Source organism: Aphelocoma coerulescens, chromosome 3 (assembly GCF_041296385.1).
Source record: "Aphelocoma coerulescens isolate FSJ_1873_10779 chromosome 3, UR_Acoe_1.0, whole genome shotgun sequence".
Classification (NCBI taxonomy): Eukaryota; Metazoa; Chordata; class Aves; order Passeriformes; family Corvidae; genus Aphelocoma; species Aphelocoma coerulescens.
This window is the reverse complement of record NC_091016.1, coordinates 98,279,297-98,300,795: the sequence shown is the minus strand read 5'-3', so window position 1 is coordinate 98,300,795 and position 21,499 is coordinate 98,279,297. Positions and strand designations below refer to the sequence as shown.

General features: G+C 37.3%; 1 protein-coding gene across 1 annotated transcript in view; it reads right to left on the bottom strand.

The window, feature by feature from the left end:
- Positions 1 to 21,499, bottom strand: part of EYS (eyes shut homolog) — a 750,542-nt gene that overhangs the window by 222,779 nt on the left and 506,264 nt on the right. Inside the window, exon 35 of the mRNA XM_069011357.1 lies at positions 3,320 to 3,432. Within this exon, the coding sequence (XP_068867458.1) occupies positions 3,320 to 3,432 (113 nt within the window). The remainder of the gene's footprint in view (positions 1 to 3,319; positions 3,433 to 21,499) is intronic.

The window sequence follows — 21,499 nt, the reverse complement described above, 5'->3', positions numbered from 1 at the left end:
CATACTTTTGGTATTTTAAAATACAAATAGATCCAGTTAGAAAGACGGCAGAACACATTTAAATCCTATTAAAAAATCATAAGCTTAAAATTTACTCACAGACCCATACATTTTGAGAAGTGTCAGCATGTCCACAATAATGAAATAATCCATGCAGCTGGGGCACCAAGAAGGGCAAAACCCAGCAGGGTAAATTAATGCCACTAGAGTGTGCTAAATATGTAAAAACAGTGCATTTGGAAGGCTTAGAAGCGTACAAAGAGGTGATGATAATAAGTATAAGGTCAGTTAAAGTAAAACGACCACAGTAAGAACAGAAACAGTGCCACTGAGTGACAAATACAGGGATGTTCTTGTAGAATAAATTGGATTGCTTTTTTTGCCACACTCTAGAGTTCTCTGCTACTATTAGGCAGGTCCTACTGTAGCAATATTGCATCTACAAAACCACATGAATTCTGAAAATACAATATAAATTACACCACGCTTTCTAGTATTCACTCGCTACTCATATTTGCAAAGTATATAATCCATTATTTCCCTATTAAACAACTTTCTTCAATCACTTTGTCCTTCCTTCTCAAAACAAATCCATCTTTCCCAGAAGCCTGTCTTGAAAAAGGGGAATGACAGCTGAGCTTCCTAGGTGCTTTTAGGGAAGCAGACTGTATTTAAGGACTGATGGTGTCAAGATGAATGTGTATTATACCTAAAGTGAAAAGCAAACAACGATGTTAGCTGCCAGGTGTGAGCAGGTATGAAATTCATGTGTCACTGAGCAGGAATGAGTAAGGAGAATGTGTGCCAGGCTTCCATGCAGTCCATTCCTACCAATTTCCCTTCCAACCAAGGGAAATTCAGAATAAGTTCAATTATCTGTTGAAATTACTCTGAATTTCAACAGACTAAGTACAAAAATTTCCATTATTGAAACTCAGCTTTTCACAGACAGAAATAACTGTGATTTGAACCAGGATGGTGCCAGGTCTGTGTGGACTGCACGAGGCTGGACACTGTTAGGTACATCTGCAGCATTCTGAAGAAGCTGGGAGATAAAAGGAACATGTTGCTTAGCATAGAGAATTGAGAAGGCTCAACATTCTTCCAACATCCTTTTATGTAAAAGATTATATCCACAGTTCATCTGTAGAAGCAGTCATATCATTTTACTCACCTAATCCGTAACATATGCACAATAAGTATTTGCAAGAAACAGTCCTAGACTGTAATCACTGAGTTCTGATTCAAATAAAGCAATCTTTAATGTCTATATTATACCATATAAACCATATTTGTATGCTCTTAAACTATGAAGGGGAGTATCAGAATCAATAAAAAATTCAATAAATCTTGGTATATAATTCTATAGATTATAATGGATAATATAGAATTCTGTACTAATAAAAATTTAAAAGGAACAAAGCTAATTTTTTTTACATGCCACCACTTTCTTGTCTATAACCCTCTCTATGTTACATACACAGACTGGGCAAAGCTGTTCTCATTGGTCTTTTTGCTTCTTGAAGGCTACTGATACTTAATGGAATGGTTACATAAACTTCAATAGGAAAAACAGTAAAAAAGAATGGTGTCCAAAAGCTCAAGGATGTAAGCACATGTATCAGTGAAAGTATTATTAAAGAGAAAGAAAGAAAGAAAATAGAAAAGATGCTAACAGTTCTGATTTTTGAGTTATCCTGTTTTTACCTAGTAATTTAAAAAACAGAACTACCTTCTTGCCTAGGATTTGGGACATCAAAGCTCTAATGCATATGCAAAATGGAGAACAATTTCCTAATCCAGTAACCAGAGACACCAGAGATGATTTGTGATCCCTTTTTCACCATGATTACTTAATTTCTAATGCATAAATACCTCTCGAAGTCAAGATTATTTCAACCTACGTTAATACCTGAATGAAAGACATGAAGCGCCTTCCTCACATGCTTTCAAGCTTATGAATTTCTGTTTTGCACAGAGGCATAGTTTCACATACAAGAGTATGTGCCCTCATTTTGAAGGACACCATAGTTCTGACTAGGAAAATTTCTGATGAAACTGCAGAAAGACAAGAGAGGAGACATTGCTTCTTTCTTATCTGGGGTTCATCACAACAGAGGCCAGGGTTTTCTTTTTTGTGCAGGATTTAGACCCACGACCATTTCTTAAACACACTTAGAGAACATATTCCAAACAAAATGCTTTGGGGAACTTAAAGGGTGCAAAGATTTATTTCTTCATCAGCTTTGGATGAAGAGATGACACTGACCTGCTGTTCTAAATAAAAATTGTGGCAGGTCTGTGCAGGGGCAACAAACTCAAATTTTGTGTTCAGAGTAAGTGTTACTGGCAAAAGCTTAGACACCTAGGACTTGGGACAGGTAGTTCATTAGACAGTAGGTTTGCACGCTTTTCATAACTTTGAGTGGGATGTGTGTAGGTTCTTTAAGGGGTTAGTGGTGGTGCCGAGCACAGAGTTCAGCTCTCACAGATCTTTAATTAATGATCTAGCAGTTTACCACTAGCTTTCGAGGATAGTGTTTAAGTAAGCACATGAACATTAATTTAACTATTTTGTAAATTTTAGGGGAAAAAGTCATATGTAAAAAGCCATATATAATGTTCTCCAGTAATATAGAACATGTACATCCCATGACTGAAATAATACTCTCTTCTGAAAGACTTAATTATCTACAAATGCAATTCACCTCTGTTTTCCTTTGCTTTCCACTTTTCCATGTTCAAACCTATTATATTCCAGAACAGAATCCTAATGTACACCACTGCTCCTGTATAGCCTTTTATTTCAATCAATGCATGAACAACAGCAATGTGAATATGCAAAACTGAAATCAACCAGGGTTTTTAAATGTATTCAGCAACAATGCTTTCCCGCATTTTTCACAATCTCTTGTAGAGTAAATGTGGCACCAAGTCATCCATATTTGTAACAAGACTAATGGAAGTCCCAAAGTCATGAATAAAACCCAACCAGCACATCTCCCCACTTTCCAGTCCCATATTTTCCTGCAGATCATCTTTCTTAGTACACTGTTTCAGCATTCAGGGAGTGACAACTCACTCTAAATAAGCTGTCAAGCTTAATTGAACTACTCTGCAAAAAATACAATCTTTCATAACGAAAATGCTTCAAAAGCATAAAAGAAAGCAAGATATCTGTCTCTCTAGGGGTTTTTGTCTTTTTTTTTTTTTTTAACCATTGTTGAAATTATCTAAAATGGTCACCCAGTGTAAGGAAGAAAGCAAAATCATCACAAACAATTTCTTACAATTTGGAAAGGTATAGAGGGCAGTTTACCTGCAATTGTCAACATTACTTCTTCCCACAGCGTTAGAGAAGCTGAAAGGTCCGACATTATTGATTTCTGCGACTTTTATACAGCCAGTGAAATTGTAGACAGGTCCAGAAATCTACAAAGGAAAAAATGCACACAGTTCTTTTGCTTGTCATTGTGATCAATTTTAAAAATAATTAAGTTACTATAAAAATATTTGTAGGATTATTTTACCTACTCCTGAAAAACCCTCGTCTCCATTTTTCCTCTAATGAAATTCTACTAAAAAAAAAAAGAATATGAAAAGAAATCACAGCAAGATAAGCAGTACGGACTTAAAAATAAAGAATAAATTTAAAAACAGAGTTTTGGACATGCAGACAGCACTACAGGTATTGTGAAACACCAGTGAAAAGTGTGTTCCAATAACTTCAATAAAGTATTTTTTTTTTTTAATGGAGGAATACAGGCCATGCAGAATGGTAAACAGGGAAGATTTGAAATTTGTAAGTTTACTATTTCCCTGCTCAAAAGATTTCTAGTACCATTAATCATGTTTCAAAGATGCCTAACGACCTACTAAAAATGGGAATCATTGCAGGAGCACTGAAAATACAGAGAACAGTGAGTTGTTATGCACTGCCAAGGACCTGTTTCTAACACTGAACATGAAGTCAAGTTTAGATAGTTGCAGAAAGAAAAGTAAAAATATCTTGAAGAACAATTTGCTGAAAGCATAATGGAAAGCATTAAATGCTTTTTAAAGCCCAATGGGAGCATTAAACCTGCCAGAAAGGCTTTAGGGCTAATAGACCATCTAAGTATAAAGGGAACGTTCAAAGAGAAAAAGCTCTAGCAGGAAATGTAAATGACTCAAATCAAAATTTAATGAAGAGTAGTTCTAGGAGGTTCTCATGACAGAACCTCTTTTTAGTTGGGGTACATCAGAGATTTGTCTCAAATTGAATTATTACTAGAAAATGTTTTTTAAAAATACCTAAAAAAGTGAACAGTGGCAAAAAAAGAGAAAGATCAAATAGTGTCTGCCAGGGATTCCTATGGGGAGTTACTGTGGTCATCACTTAAAATGGCATCCAAAACATGGGAATGGTAGATATGGATTTTTTGGGAGAGGGAAGGAAGGCTTGGTTTTTTGCTTTGTATGATTTTGAAAATGGGAACAAGACTAGGGCATGCAAGGACACATCTCAAACTACAGATCACTAAGTCCCAATTCCATTCAAGACAAATGATTATGAATTACACTGAAGAACAGAATTAACAAATATGTAAATGAACTTAATGTACATTGTAATAGTCGACTGTAATAGTCGAGATTGGTTTCTGAAAAGGGAAATTGTAACTCACAGGAGGAACCCTGACTATGTGAAAAAGGATGCCTTGGCACATAGCCTTTGATTTCCAAAGGATTTCAATAAGTTTCTGTGTTGAAAGACTAAAGTAACTCAGTCCCCCTGGGATAATAAGGAACGCCTTCAATAAATTAGGAGAATGGTTAAAACAGAAGCCGAAAAATTGTAAATAAATGGTGAGGTTTCTCAACATAGAGAGCTCCTAGAAATTCTCTCTGCAAATGTGTATTAAGGTCTGTGGTCTTCAACATATTTAAGTGGCTCAACGTTTTCTGCACTACCCAGGATAGCAAAACCAAAATCCTGAGAATAGGATTTCACAATATATGCACAATATGCAAAAATGTCACAATATGCAAAATTATAAGGTATGTAAGGGTGATGATACATATGAGAGTTTCTGAACAGAGTGACTCTATAGACCAGGACTCTTCAGTCAGGAAAACTCACTGTCAGTGAGAGACAGAACAGAGCAGTGTGCAGATGAATAAAGAGTTTTCACAGTTTCTCAAAATACAGGATCAAAAGGACATGAAATGACATAAATCAGTGCAAAGATGAAAGCAAGGTAAAGGGTTTGCTTTTCATACAACTCAAAATTAAGTTGTGGAACTCTGCCATAGCATGTTGTGGATGGTACAAGTGTGAATGGGGTTAAAAGTCAATCATATTAAAGGCAAAGAAGAGCTGTCTCCCTCCCAGCCGACAGATAGGCTGCACAAGTACAATACAGTTGAAGCAAGGAGAATGGCTTTTCTCTGCACTGCTCAACCACTCTGGAACATAACACACCATGCCATGCCATATGCTATAAACAGAATGAACTGGCCTTCCAACACATGGGAGGGCTCAAAGACTTCACTAACAGTTCATTGTTTATTTCCTTAGCAGCAAAGGCTTACAGGAAGTTAAGACTTTAAAAGAGATATTATTACACAGCAACAACGTGGAAAGTTGTGTACCGTCTATAAGGTGGCATTTAAAGACAACAAAATTCAAGTGTGGCAAAGGGAAGATGGTTTCTCTTTGGAACAAACACAGAGGATTACAATAAGGCTTCCTGGAACTTAAAAAGAAACAAAAAACTCATTCAAGTACTGGATGTGAATGCTCTCCTCCAAGTTAACTTTGTTGATATGCCACAAGGGCTGGCAGAGGTTATGGATATGGATTACAGACAATAGAACACTCTTTCTCCTCCTCCTTTGCCAGCCTCTCTGGCACGGAAACAAGTATGATGGACTGCCAAGAATTACACTCAGCAGTCTGCTTTTGCTGCCATCTTCATAACAAAATATACCAGGTAATCTTTGAAGATGTGTTGCCCTACTAAACTTCAAATTTTAATTTTTATAAGAGATGCTTGTTATTTTTTTTCTCTGCCTTTTATAAATAGTAAATAAAATAATTTTCAAATTAACAGGATGCAGGATCTGTTGCAAATTTATTATGAACACAGACAGAAATGGCTACAGGATTCTGAGCTGGAAACTACACGGGACCTGTAACATTGTCTCCCCAGAAATGAACAATTGAAAAATGCTTTAATATTCTCTGTATAAATCAACTTGTTAAAGCTCTTCTGCTTTTTTCTCCCTGAGCCTCTTATGATTTTCTCAGTCATGCCATGCATGTGTTTCAACAAAAGTCCTCTTTCTTGGGATTGTAAAAGTGAACAAACAAAAAAGAAAACAAAAGAAATCAATAAATGCAAAGGTCATATACAATAAGATTTTATGATAGCTACTGTGCCAAGTTAAGTTCATCCAAGACTCTGGTATAGGGAAAATTCACTATGTCAACCTATGATCCATTTTGCAGACTGAAGAGCACATTAGTCACTTGGTTTGGAAATCAACATTTATTTGCATATTTCTCCAAACACTATAACAGTGAATATTTTAACAACATGGTTTCCTTCCCCTCACTACTGGCTGGTCTCCTAATAATTTCTCTTACATTGTTATGTGCCTATTTTGAAGGTAATGCATTCCTCTAAAGCAATCTTAAAATAATTACTTTTTATTTTTTTAATTAGAACCACATTATAAACATTTTAGTAAAAAAATTACTTGCATTTGTTCTGGTATGCTATCTAAAAAAAAAAATAATATCTTAGAGATATAAAGGAATAAGAGCTATTGATATATACAATCAAAAGTAAGCAGCTTTTATTCTGCTATTTTAAAGAAAAGACCCTTTTTGTGTTTAGCAGAATATTAAAATGTAGACTTCACATGTAGTTGAGTTCCCTTCCATTTACAAAAATACATTAATATGCTGACAAATTGTAACATTTAAATTGCCTGAAAATGTCAGAGCCAGAGCAACATCAGAAATTTAGTTTAATAAAATTCACTATTCACAATCTATTCAGATATGTTTGACATATAGTAACCATGCTCTTTAAACGCCCTTTATACTTGACAAAAATGAGTACAGATACTTACCTTGTAGGAAAAGTTCACACATTTATGCCGAATCATTTATTAACATCCCTTACTGACTAGCCCAAATTAAGCTGCTGTTAGATAAAATTAACCTAGAATGAGTTCCTAATGAAATGAACTTACATGCTGTCAATTCACAACAGATTCATAAATAATATAATGAGGTTTTGGCTTATGATCTGAGCATTTATTTAAAAATATGATTAACTAGGAAAAAAAAAATCATAGCACAATCTTTCCTCATTTGTCTCCACTCAAGATAAATTTTATATATCTTAAAAATTCTCACTATAGATATTACAGTGTACCAGAATACACTCTTTAGTAGTCTTTCACATCTTTGTGATTCCTGAAATATGTCTGATTTTGTAGTCTGATTAGTAGAACTCTCTTCAATAGACTGCAAAACTTTTCAAATGCAGTATTTCAAACTTAAATAAAATAATTACGGTGCACAGTTTTGAATACTCTAATAAAATTTTAACTGGTGTTTACTAAAACGATGGTGGACTGTTTGGAAATTAATAATGCAAAAAACCCCTCAACTTAGATAACAGCTTCTTTACTCCAGTTTTGTTTTCTGCTAGTGATTAGAATCATATGAAACAATCATAATGAACTCTGAAATTAAGTAAACAATCATCTCAGCTCTATATTCTCTTCAAATTAGCCATACAAATTTGGCTAACCATCTCAGTTTTAACCTTCTTGAAGCCTACTGCAACTGAATTTCAATATCAAGCCCACTAAAAAAAACTTTCTGAAAACCAAAAATAACATTTTAAAAAACCAATACAAAGTCACACCTAAAGAAGAATTTGTTCTTTAAAAATGTCATTTTACAACCTGTTTTCCTCTCTTAGATACTGAATTTCATGCAGCACAAAATAGAACTATACAGACGATCAAATTAGCAGCAAGGCAATGAGAATGGATTTAATCCAACAGGACATTATTCCATCTTTATATTTTAGTTATTGAACACTGAAACTTGCCTGCATTCAAGGCAACATGCTATATATGAGATGTGTACTTTCTTCAAGCCCAAAAGTTTTCAAGGCTTTGTTAAAAATCAACATTAGTGACTCAGACATCATATTGCCAAAAAATGTTATACTTTTGTTCTTGTTGATTTAAATTTTTTTAAAATCAATTAAGAAAAATTAAACCTTATTCATTTTAACTCTGGTAGTTCAAGCAAAATGGACAAGGTTAGTCTGGTTAATTTGTATAACTACTAATGAGAGAGAAATGCACCTCCCTTTGAGAAGTCTCGCTGAAGTAGACAGTGGCAGGGGAGTGTGTGTCTTTGATGTACCTATACTGTTCATAAACACTTTCTAATATTTACTTTTAATAAAACTTTCCATACTCAGTTGAAATTTTAAATCACAAGCATTTTTATTGTTAGATAATGGAGTATGAGCCAAAGAGATTAATGACATTTCAAAATGTGTAAGAAAATGAGAAGTAGTATTAGCTCTCAAACAAAAGTAATAAAAGGAAACACCTAAAATATGGGAGAAGGAATATTGCTTCAGCTTCTGCCCTGGTACTAGTATAGAAATTGGAAGGCAAAATGGGAATATATACTGGTAAAATTGCCTACATGCTGACATATAAATAAATTGGGTGAAACACCAAGGAACTGAAATTTTCTCCATCCTGACTCATACTGACTATGAAATGAAATACCGTATAAACCTATACATAACACCAAAGGCTCGTTCAATGAATATTTTAATGTAATAGAAGATTTTACACTGACACTGTGATTCTGAGCCAAACATCCCAAAATAATTCTGATTAAGTTATATTAACACAACTAAAAAGGGGTTCAAGAGGTGAATAAAATCCAGGGTTTTTTTCATCTAACTACCTCTACTGTATTTTTAAAAGAATTTACTGTTATTACCCTGAATCTGCTTTTACTGTATCTGCCATGGATATTGAATCCTATCACTAGACTTTCATGAAACAAGAATGGTAAAGCATAATAATATAGGCAGAAGAGAGGGAGAAAATAAATCCCCCAAACTGCCCAGGGTGGTACAGGTTTACATTTCTGCTCTTCAGTTCTCATTTGTTCTAGCCACTCAAATCAGGGCTTGCAAAAGTTGCAACCCTGATGGTTTTGCTATGGGAAACCAGCAAGCCAATCGTTCTTCCAGCCTCCTGTGCTGTATTGCAGGTAACTGAGACTGTCCTCTCACATTGGATCCAAACTGGCAAACCCCCTCCTGCATTGCTGTGCTCCACAGTGGAAACCAGACAGGTCATCTGCCTGGTCCCAGACTGGGAGGAACCAGTTCACGGTATAACAGACATTCACATTCCTCGTGCATCATTTCTTCATCTAAATTGACTGGCAGTCTAAAACTTGAGCATGAGTGCTCCACTGTCAATTTTCCATGATTCTGGCAGTTCTAGCTCAGAATGGTTCATTAAACCACAAAGGATTAATTAAAATCAGTAAGTCTGAAAGATTCAAGAGTACTGAGAAATTCCCTTACCATTTTTATGAAAGTTCATCCTTGGCCAGGATCCTTACTTTTTAAACTTGCTCTTGGCTTGCACTTAAACAAGTGCACTGTTGCATTTCAGAACGGATGTGAAGACTCTGATGTGAGGAAGGACCTCCCTAAGCTTTATGGCTAGCAATGTCTGCTACTTTTCTAAACAATTTCAGTGTTTATACTTATGAACATAATGAATGATTCGCTTACTGCATTTGCTATTGCAATTCTTAATAAGTTCAATGACTGTAATTTATCTTTTTCAATTCTCTCTGTTTAATGTGGTACAATACCTTGCCCCTGAGAAAGATGGAAAATATATTGGCCTGAAAGGACTAGAAAATGTAGAGTGAAATTTGGAAAATGGACTTACCTGTCTTGTACAGTGCAGACTCTATCAACTGTGGAAATCAGCTCATCTCCCTGCACTTCACTTTTTCAGAGTGACGCTGAAGTTACACGTTGAACACCATGCTAACACATTACAGTATTACAGCACTTAGAGAAGGGTGTTCAGAGTCCATCACCATGAACTAGTTTTCAGTCCAAGTCAGTCAACTTCTGTAGTTCTGGTTCTTGTCCCATCAATAACCAATCACTCAAATCTACAAACATTTAACCCAACAGATGTTTGAATCAAGCATATGTGTTTATATGCTGATGGATTTGATGATTCTCATGTGTCACTTTCAAGTCAGGATAGTCTACATCTAAAGTAAGATTCAGTGTGAAACATGTCTTAGTGAATTACAGATGCTGAGTTACAAAAAAAGGAAGAGTTCTAGCAAGTTGTACATCTGTCTGAATTAGAAGAGATAATGCCTTATCTAAAACAAAGACCTCTGTATATAAAAGGGTGTCTTCAGAATGAAAAAAATGCCCATAAAAATGAAAATTTTCTGATACAATAGGCTTTTCTTTAATGAACATATATGGTATATGGTATTCAGAAGGGCCTAATTTTGCCAGACTCCTAAGAAAACTGAAAATTCTCTTCTGAAGAAGGGAGAGAGGAGGAAAATTTCTTCATAGATTTTCATGATCTGTGCTTTTCTTATACCATGCCCGTACACCTTCTAAAAACATATGCAACTGGTTTGTCTGGTTTTTTTACATCTTAAATATTTTTTTTCCTTATAGTGCAATTTCTTAAGACAAGAGGTGTTTCAAGGTAACACAGTATTTCTCACACACTAGGTAAGGCATATGTCAGCTGGCTCACTATGCCTTTCAGCAAATGCCTTCACTTCCCCAAAATACTCCAGAGAATCCAAGGAGGCATATATCAGGACCAGGTGAGAAGTAGTGGTTTGTGGTGTTAGGAACATGGTAACGAGGAGTGCTGCCTGACACATAAAAAGGTTTTTAGGAGCATGTGGGCATTCCAAGGTCACCAAGATGTTAGTCACATGTACTTATGTGATCAGAAATGTATCTACAGTAGACAGATCACATAAAAATGTTAACCATGGTATGACAAGAAGGCGATGAATCCAAAGACTTCCAAAATGCATTTAATTATCATACTATAGTAAAACAATATGAACTGTTGTGTTCTAAACCAAATAAACTCTACCAATAACAAAAAATTTAAAACTTTGGTTAATTTTTAGTGAAACAACTGACAGGTTACTACTCCTTTTTGTCTGCTCTGTCTTTCAGTTAGTTATTAGTGCCCCTGTGACAAATGTAGTAGAACATGAAAGTTCATCTGTAATTCATCATAATAACATAGATTTAGATTAATGGCAGTTTAACTTGGCACAACTGAGAAGTGGACATATAACCCGTTTTTTTATCTCTTTTGAGGAAACAAAAACTTTTAGCAAAGGAGTAAGGCAAGCTATTGAATTTGGTTACCTAATTCTTTGGTTTAGCTTAAATTTCCGTTTTGAGAGATGCAGTCCTGACAGACTTATGACAATATGTGTTTCCCCAGAGATTTGAACTGTATTACCTACTCATTGCCAAAGATTGATGTTGATTTTTGTGGAGCACTTCCTTTTAGTCTACCTCTAAGTTTTATTTTTCCCCACCTTGACTTGTATACTATTCATAAACTTGTCAAAGGACACACCTAATCCTGAAAGTCTCATACTTGCCCTGAGTTTCATGCTATTAGACTCCTTGCCTAAAGCATTTACAAATTTTATTTGGAATTGATAGTCCCCAGGAAAACCAGAGTAAACAAAAAGATAAGATTCACATGAAACTACATTATGCACTATATGATCTAGAGGAGAAATCAAACCATGTTCTAAAAACTGGAAGTTTAAAGTAAGTTCTTCACTTACAAAAAAGAAAACACATATTAAAATAATTAAACATGTATGGCAGATTCTAAACTGCTCCTTTACTTGCTTCCATCCCTCAGATCCTGAAAGTGAGTTCCCTCCTCTCCCTCCATAACATTGCTTTAAGCATCAATGCTCACCTGTTCTACTCTTCTCAAGATGAAATCTTACCTCTTTCATTTTTATTATCAGCATACCTCAGGCTGTAACGCAGGACAAACACCACAAGGTCAGCCACTTTCCCTTCTCAGAGATTTCATGCATTTGTATTCCTTTCCAAGCATATTCTTTCTTGTTGAAAAAAATTTTCCAAAAGTCAAAAAAAGTCAACACTATTAAAAGCCTTTTGAATGAGGTTAAAAAAAAAAAATGCAATTTGCATCCTACTAAGATAAAATAATTTATTTTTCAATTCAGTCTTCACAGAGATTACAAGTGTCATTAATAACAGTATGAAGAGCTGATACTCAGAGGATTCTGAAACCTCCCTTCCACTATTCTGCAGCCATTGAAGCTTCTACAGCCACATCAAAGTACATCAGGTTTCTTCTCCTACAATTCTCTTAGAAACAGAAATATTAGACGAGGGTAAAGAACCATCTCTTCACCAGACACTGAACCTGTATCCTATATCTCCAGTAGCAGCCAATACAGTATGCTAGGAAAAAGAACAATAACAGATCTCAGCATGGTTGAAGTTTGAAGGGGCCTCTGGAGGTCACCTTGTCCAATTCCCCCACTGAAGTAGTGTCACCTAGAGCCAATTGCTCAGGATAAAGTCCAGACAACTTTTAAATATCTCCATGAATGGAGACTGCCATACAATCAGAGCAACTTGTGCCAGTGCTCAGGCACCCTCACAGTGGAAAAGTTCTGATATTCAGATGACACCTCCTGTGTTTCATCTTGTGGCCTTTGCCTCTTGTTCTGTCACTTGGCACAGCTGAAAAGAGCCTGTCTCTTCCCTTTTTGCATCCTTTCTTCAAATATTTGTAGAATACTGGTGAATTTTCCTCCTGAGCTTTCTCCAGTCTGAACAGTCCTGGCTCTCTCAGCCTTTCCTAACAGGAGAGATGTTCCAGTTCCTTAATCAACTTTGTGGTCATGTACTGGTCTCTCTCCAGTAGCTCCATGTCTTTCTTGTATTGAGGAGCCCAGAACTGGACACAGGACTTCAAATGTGGCCTCACCAGTGCTGAGCACAGGATACAGATCACCTCCCTCAACATGCCAGCAGTGCTTCTCCTAATGCAGCTCAGGATACCCTTAGCCTCCTCTGCTGCAAGGGCCCATTGCTGGCCCCTGTTCATCTTGCTGTCCACCAGGATCTCCTGGTTCTTTAAGAAATCTACAAACTCTTTCCTGTAAAACTGTACAAATCACAGGATGCCTGATGATCTCAGGCATTTCTTCATTCATGTTAGTAGCTGGCTACTGGAATTTCACTGGCCATAATGAATAAACTTTCTTATACAAATACACACATACATGCACATGTGCATGCTCACACACACAGGCACACAGAGGTTTGCATTCGTGCACTTATTTATGCAGTTAACCAGGAATCTCTTTTAACTAAACATCTGGCTAATCCAAATTCCTCTCCTCCAATCCCATTGAAGGATTCAAAAGTACTCTGCTATATAGCCATACAAGATGGACAATAGGATTGTAGAATGGACAAGCAATATTCATTTTCACAAACTGATTGTAAGACAGTATCAGTAGCATTATTTTTCAGATCTTTCTTACCTATGAGCTCACAAATGCCAAACAATATAGGCTTATGTCAATAGTAAAGCTATTCCTATTATTTCAGGTTTACATTGGCATTTTATCTTATATTTAATTTGTGTTATTTTCAAAAACATTTTATGAATGTAATTGGTTTTAATTTTTCCTCTCTTATTTTCATAGTATTCAGTCTGTGCTGTAAACAATTGTCTGTAAAGCAGCATTCTGTAACCTAGTACAAGAATCTCTATAATGAGACATGACACAATCATATATTGCTTTTTTCTGCTACTATTATACACAGAGAAAATAACTTGCCGTAGTTGTTTATATGGTTCTCAGAAATTTGTAATTGCAAACACAGTAAAAGTAACTAAATTCCAGGCAAACAGAGAGTTTTAAACCACAAAAAAGGGTGACAGGCACCAACAGAGTAACTTATCTTTACTCTTTTTGCTTTCAAAAAAATTACAATTAATACTAATAAAATTGGCATTGATACTAATAAAATTGGAAATTAAAGATTTTGTGCTAATGTTCCCCACAATTCCATTTCATTAAATGATTCTTCCTCCTCATCTATTCTTTCATTTCTAAATCTCATTTCATTTAGATGAAAGACCACTAAATAATAGTTGCATTTCCAATATAGAACAGATGCCAGTTCCTTTGTTCCTCTCTCTTTTTTTATGCTGCACACTAAAAATCACAAATTTACAAACAATGTCATCATCATGTTCTTCTCTTAATAATGACTCTTTATATTACAGCAGCTTAGTCAGCCTCTAACTTCAGAGCAGAGTGCATTCCCTGCTGTCTTGGCAAATGTGTTGTTTGACCACTTTTCAGACTCAGATGTTCCCTGCATGCCCAATAGGTACATTCAGATACTTAGTTTAGAGTGAAGCCATTAAGCAAACAGCACTGAAAGGCTTATTTGCCAAGGATCAGTAATGGCCTCCATTTACTATAGTTTTCTATAAAATCTGCCTCTGCTGCATTGTTTGCTATTGGGAAAAGGAATGAAACAACACAGCAAAATGTCAAAGCTGTCATGAAACACAAAGTCAATTTATTGTTACTGAAATAATGGAAACTTCTATGTAGAAGATCAATGAGAATGGAAGATCCTGTACTGAGAATGAATGCAGAGAAATATTGTTGATATTATTAGAGAAGTAGGTTCTAGGCAAAATCACATAACTGTGAGCCTAACTTCGCATGCATAATAGGAAACCAAATGCTTTTGAATTTGGTAGTCTCTACTCCTCAACAACGTTTGATATCTTTTTATTCTTAAATACATAGCCTAAAAAAAAACCCCAACAAACCTTACATTGTAGATTGATAAATGTCAAGGACACTATTCAGACACACTAATCACCTAGATTAACTCTGGAAGGAGCAAACGGGAATCATCATAATTTGAACAGAGTCTAGAGAAACAGAACTACATCTTCAGTGATGGCTTTCTTTTTTGGAAGGAAAAATCATGAAATTAAAGAGATCAGATAAAGAATTGAAAACATCAAAGACAGAAGGTGTGAAATTTTCTTTAAATTAAATTGGCATGAATGTACTTAAAATGGCAGGAATGTCTGGCAATCACCTGCTGGAAGAGGGTACTGGGAATAATGAATACACAGAAATCCACACACAAAGAAACAGCAAAGAATATAATATATGCTGGAAGCAGAAAGCATAAAGATGAAAAAAACTTGCCAAAAACTCAAACTGAGCTGGACCTTACACAAGTTTCAAACACATGGAGAAAAGAAGAGTGACAGACTACAAGTGAGAAACGGGATCAAGTTACAAATACTGCCGCTGCCACTAAAACCCTTTGTCTTATTAACACTGGAAAAACAGTGTTAAAACTTCTAGGGTTTTCCTAGACAGTCATGTATCTTAATAGGCTGCACAGTTAATTTGTTTCTATTTTAAAATAACATTATGCTCCCTTAAGCATAACATTTACACTGGTCAAAAGATAAAATATTATTTATTTCCATAATGAGCCAAAGAGTGTGCTCTGATTTAAAAAACTAAAAAGTTTCTAGGTAACAACGCAGATGGAAGACCATAGGTATAGCAGGGAAGTAGCAGACTGCAGCTTAAGCAGAGAAATTGAAACGACTCTTAGGAGAACAGAGCACAGAACCTGGGCTCAGAGATAATGAAGAAGGAAACAGGACCAAACAAGATGCAAATTTACTAAATTTCACAAGGCAGTGAGAGACTAAAAACCTGCCTGCAAGATCATGGTGGGAGGGTGAGGGCTGTGTCTAGCCGTTTTTCTTCTACTTTGTCTGACTTCATACTAAGCTTTTATTATTAAGAGGTTAAATGTTCTATTTTCTAGGTTTTTTCTACCAAAACCTGGGATGTTTCTTATTTTGAAGACTTTTGGTCTTCTTTGGTTAAAGAAAACCATGCAGATTATCATGCCCAGATAACTTCTTGCAATCTAGGTCAGATCAAGAGGCTACCATCTGTGAGGGTATTTATGCATCCTTTTGTTAAGGTTCCATGAGAAAACCCCAGATTTCAACATCCATTTCAGTCAAAGATTAGGAGAGGTATATAACTTCGTATGACTATTTTCATATAAAATACATAAAGAAAACTTTCTGCTAGCTGTCCTAGGACTTCTTTATAAAGAGATTGCTAGTTCCTTGTGGAAAGAATGGTTCTTACCAGCTGGTCAAGCAGGGGTCTCACTTCTGGAAATACCTTTAGCACACCGAAAAGTCTACTGCAGGCCTACAAATTATCAATGACACTTAACAGAAGTATAAAAGAAAACACTATGTGTGAATTCTTTGTGAGCACATGATACAAATTAGCCACAGAGCTCCCTCTGAGGTGACAGTGCAGTTGAGGGAATGTAGTGGGTAGAGCCCAGCTGGCAGATAAGATCCCTCCACTCTCTTGCTCCCACCCCCTCATCAGTAGAGAGAAGAAGGGAATATGTGAGCAAAATTGTGGGTTGACATTAATCATATCTATATTAGCAACACTTCTTGGTTCACCAGTCTAAAACACAGCACCATACAAGCTGCTGTGAGGAAAATTAGCTGCATCCCAGCCAGACCCAGTAGGGAGAATCAATACACATTGACACCTTGCATTTATCATACAAAATTTCTCAGATACATTATAACAGTAGTTGATGCATTGCTTACTGCAAGTCAGTGCGTGGAAACACAATTGCCACTAAAGGTGGTGTTGAGATATGTGAAATCATACAAACACTAATGAAAATGGTGACAGAGGTAAGAAATAAAACCCAAAAATTACTGTACCAGAATACTGTAAAAACACAGCTGTGAGAGCAAAGGTTTTTTTATTGTCAACAATTCAGGAGGCACTACATGGCTATGGAAAATTAAATAAACTACCTTAGTTTACCTCATAGCAACATGGATGTTTTTGGTTACTGAGTTTGTATTTATCAGAAATGGCAACAATTTGCTCCACTTGCCCAGAAATGCCCAGAAAGCACAGAAGTTTAATCAGTAAAAGTAATTTTCAGTGGGATTTAGTGGCAAATGGTCTTTTTTTCTGAAGAGAAACTCATGGATTTGCATTTTAATAGCATGAAGTTATACACCCAAAACTTCATGTTTGTGGCATAAACCTCTCTGCTGCTGAAAATACTTTGACAAAAATCACACATACATAAAATAGGAACAGATGAATATTCAGATCATTTTTATCTATTAAAATGTGAAAATAATTTTGCATAACATGCTTTTTTCTCATGTAGATGGAGTTTTGTGTTTAGATTGCTACAGTTGATGGCTCAAAATTTACCTTTATCAAACAAAACCAAGTTAACAGATGAGGAAATTGATAGTTAAAGGAGATCAGCTCTTGATTTTAGCTTTGGGTTGAGGGGAATGCATAAAGAAACTCAAGGCAATATTTGTGCAGACTCAACAATTGCACAAAGAACCAGCCTACAAGAGATGAATCTACAGTTACCAAATACAGAAGGAAAGAGCGGGAGACAAATCTAGGGAACTACTGGTTGAAAGGGTCATTTGGGTAATTGCATGAATTGCTTGATTAGTATATATGTGCTGTCAAATATATCTCTGCCTTGTCAAATATCTGGTTTCTCCTGAAGTGGAAAGGGTCCTGCCTAAACTACATGGAAGTAATTGCTCTTGCACAATCCCCTGTTCCGTTTATACTATCAGGTGTATCACCTCAAGAACTACAAAGGAAGATTAGAGGCCATGACCTGGTACACGCTGGTACACGGTCAGCACATTACCTTTTCCAGGGGATAAACCCTAGCTCTTCTTTGTTCTTCTTCATTGCCTATAGGGAGTTGTCTTGGTTTGAAAGACAGGTGTCTGCCAAGGAAGGCAGGAGTCTCTGTTGGAACGGAAGGCAAAAGATTGCAACCCCCTTCCCTCTGAATTATTATAATTTTGAAATTAAGGGTCTTTCAGGCAAAGATATGAGGAACAGGAATAACAGTTCCTTACTATGATATATCTATAGGTGTATAACCAGTCAAACAAACAGCAATAACTGTGGCAGTAACAGCAAACAATCACAAACCCAGTCCCGGCCTTCTCAGCGGTCAGGCCCTTTCCCCTCGGGTGCAGTTCCGCTCGCAGCCGGCAGGGGCGCTGGCGGCTCCCGGTGAGCAGGGCAGGTGCGATGGTTCCCCCGCAGCTGCAGGGGGCGCTCCGGAGCGAGCTCGGGGAGCACGCGGCACCGGTGCCCTGGGATCCCGGGAAGGGATGGGACAAAGGCTTCACAAACCCCTGGGCAGCCGATCCCGGTGTCCGGCTGGACCCTCAGGAACAGCAGGCTGGAACGGCAGGGACAAGCACAAATCCCAGGTGGCAGACGAGATGTATCCAAGCTCAGGAGCTGTGGTGGGAACCCCCTGGAAGGTCTGGGCAGGCAGGGCGTGACGGGGCTACAGAGTAGCGAAGGCTTGAAGCAATGGCAGGGGCAGGGCGGCCGCAGCCTGGCTCCCACTGGGGCAGGGAAGGCAGGCTTGGGATCCCGGGGTCTCTCTGTTAGAAGGAAGGCAGCCGAAGAAGCAGCCCCTCTCTCTCTATGTCCAAACGCCGGGAACTGACTGCCCACAAACCCAGGTGAAAGAGATGCACCCCTCCCTCTATGGCCAGGTCCTTTGTTTTTCTTAAGCACCCAGTAATTTGTCCCCCTGGCAACATGTTTGGGGAAAATTCCTTTAAGAGAAAAAGAACACAGGAGGAGAACTAAAACCCCAACAGGAGTGTAGTGGCCACTATTCATGACTCTTAGATATAATTCTACCTTGAAAAAGAGAGTGAAAGGAGGGGGTAAACCAGACTGATAAGCCATACAAATGTTATGTGTAAAACCTTTTTTTTAGGAAGAAAGTGTGCCTGTATACATTTTCAGTCCAAGTAGATAGTCTGCCATCAAGCTTGTTACAGAAGATCCCAGAGTACACTTATTCAATGGATGATTACAGCCTTTCCTCCCAGCCTTTGGGACTCTGCTTGGAAACAGTGCAATGTTCAAGTCAGTGTCTGGAAAGAGCTCAAAGTGTTTAGATGACAGATGTCTGGGATGCAAGCATTGAAGAGCATTGCTGCATTAAGTCACTTCAACGTAGTTTAAGCTTTAAGCTTTGCTGGAATGGACTGATACCAAACACATCCTCTGAGGGCTCATGAAAGTTGTCTGCTAACTGCTCAAGCCTTACTTCTCACTTACCATCTTCACAGATGATGCCATCTGTTGAGATCCATTTCTTCCAGAAAAACAGAAATTATTTCTTTTTGTCATTTGTACAACATGAAGTCATAAACCCATAGCTACAACTCTCAAAGGAATATACATTTTAAATTGCATCAACTTTTAAGATATCAATGTGAAGGCATAGATCCATCAAACACTGCAGATCCTGTGTAGCAGGCTGCTTGAATGTGCTGTCCATCCCATAATGCTGCCTGCTGCCAATTTCAAGATAACAATCACTTTATAAAAAGAGCTTCCAGAGTGGACCATGAATAATAGGCAAGATAAAATGAAGTACCTGATAAGCTACCTGAGAAGGTGACATGCACATACACACCACCACGTTTTCAGGTAAATCAGGAAATTTGGGAACATGAGAAATGATTGGATAAAAAAGACTGAACATGCTCAGCAGAAGGAATCATCCCAAATGTCTATAACTGTCCTGGATTTTGCACACTGAATATGAAGAAGAAACAATTGGTTAATGCAACTAAAAGAATCACAGTTGTCAAAGAGTGAAAGCATCACAAAGACGCTGAAAATTTTATCTCAGGACAACTCCCATAGCAGCACACACACCAAGATAAGGTATCAAGGAGATGTCTTGCAAAAATGGGCTGTAGCTGTTGTCAGGATCCTGTGGTAACATGCAGGAACTGTGGACTAATTAAGTGTCACCATCAACCACAAACTGCAGTCCTTAACATCTGGTCAACCTGGCAGCTATGGGAAAACAAAAATCTTCACAGATGAAAGACAAAATCTGATTTTGCAGGCCTGCCAAACTTGTTCAAAGACAAATGATCACCTGGAGTTGAACTTGCAAATTCATAAAAGCAACTTGCATGGAAGTTCAAAACAATGATATCCCTTTCTAAAATGTTCTTCAAAAGAAGGAAATAATCTCCACAAAACCAGAACCATATCTTTGCATATCATCAAATCATACCTTTGCATACCACCAAAACAGCATCTTGTTTCTGGTAAAATTAGGGTACTTTTGCATAGGGTAGTTGTGAGGGTTGATGAGGAAAAAGCCTGGAGTGATATGACAAGAAGGCATCAAAAAACCAAAAGAACTCTTGCGGCTCTTTCAGTCTTTTCTGATATGAGAAGTGTTTCAACCCCTTGATAATCTTTGTGGCCCTCTATTGGAGATGCTCTAGTAAGCCCAGATGTTTCTTGTACTGGACAGGTACAGAACTGGTCACATTAATTCAGATACAATCTCACCAGTACTGAATAGAGAGGATGAATCCCCACCCATGTGCAGTGAGGGTGAATAACTGGCTCATAGACAGCTTGCTTCCCACCAGAAATCCAAGGTTCTCCTTTGCCAAGCTGTACTCCAGTCAGCTGACACCACAATGTACTTGCACATGGGATTATTATTCCTCAATTGCAGGACTTTGCAATACCCCTTTTTGAACTTCATGAGACTTCTGTCAGCCCATTTCTACAGTCTATTGAGGTCCCTCTGGATGGCAGCAAAACACTGTGGAGAATTAGCCACTTTCCAGTTTTGAATCAATCTAAGAACTTGATGAGGGTGCATTCTGTTCCATCATCCAGGTCACTGTTGAGGAAGTTGAACAGTATTGGACTCGCTAGTAAATTCTGGGGCACCTCACTAGTTACTGGCCTCCAACCAGACTTTGTATCACTGATCATAACACTTCAGGCCTGGTCATTCTGACTTTTTTTAATCCACCTCACTGTAAACTTCTATATACACCTGTACTTTGCCAGTTTTTCTATGATAATGTCATAGGTGACAGTGTCAAAAACTTTACTGAAGTCATGGTAAACAGCATCTACTGCTCTCCCGTATCCACCAGGCTGGTTACCTAATTGCAGAGGCTGTGTGGCTCGTCAAGTATGATTTCCTCTTTTAAATCCCTGTTGATGACTTACAATTACTTTCTTGGCCTCCATGTGTTTGGGAATTGTTTCCAGGAGGCTTTTTTGCATCACCTTCCCAGTGACTGAGGTGAGGTTGTCTAACCTATAGTTTCACAGATCTTCCTTTTTGCCCTTCTCAAAGATGGTGATATTTGTTCTCTTCCAGTCTTCAGG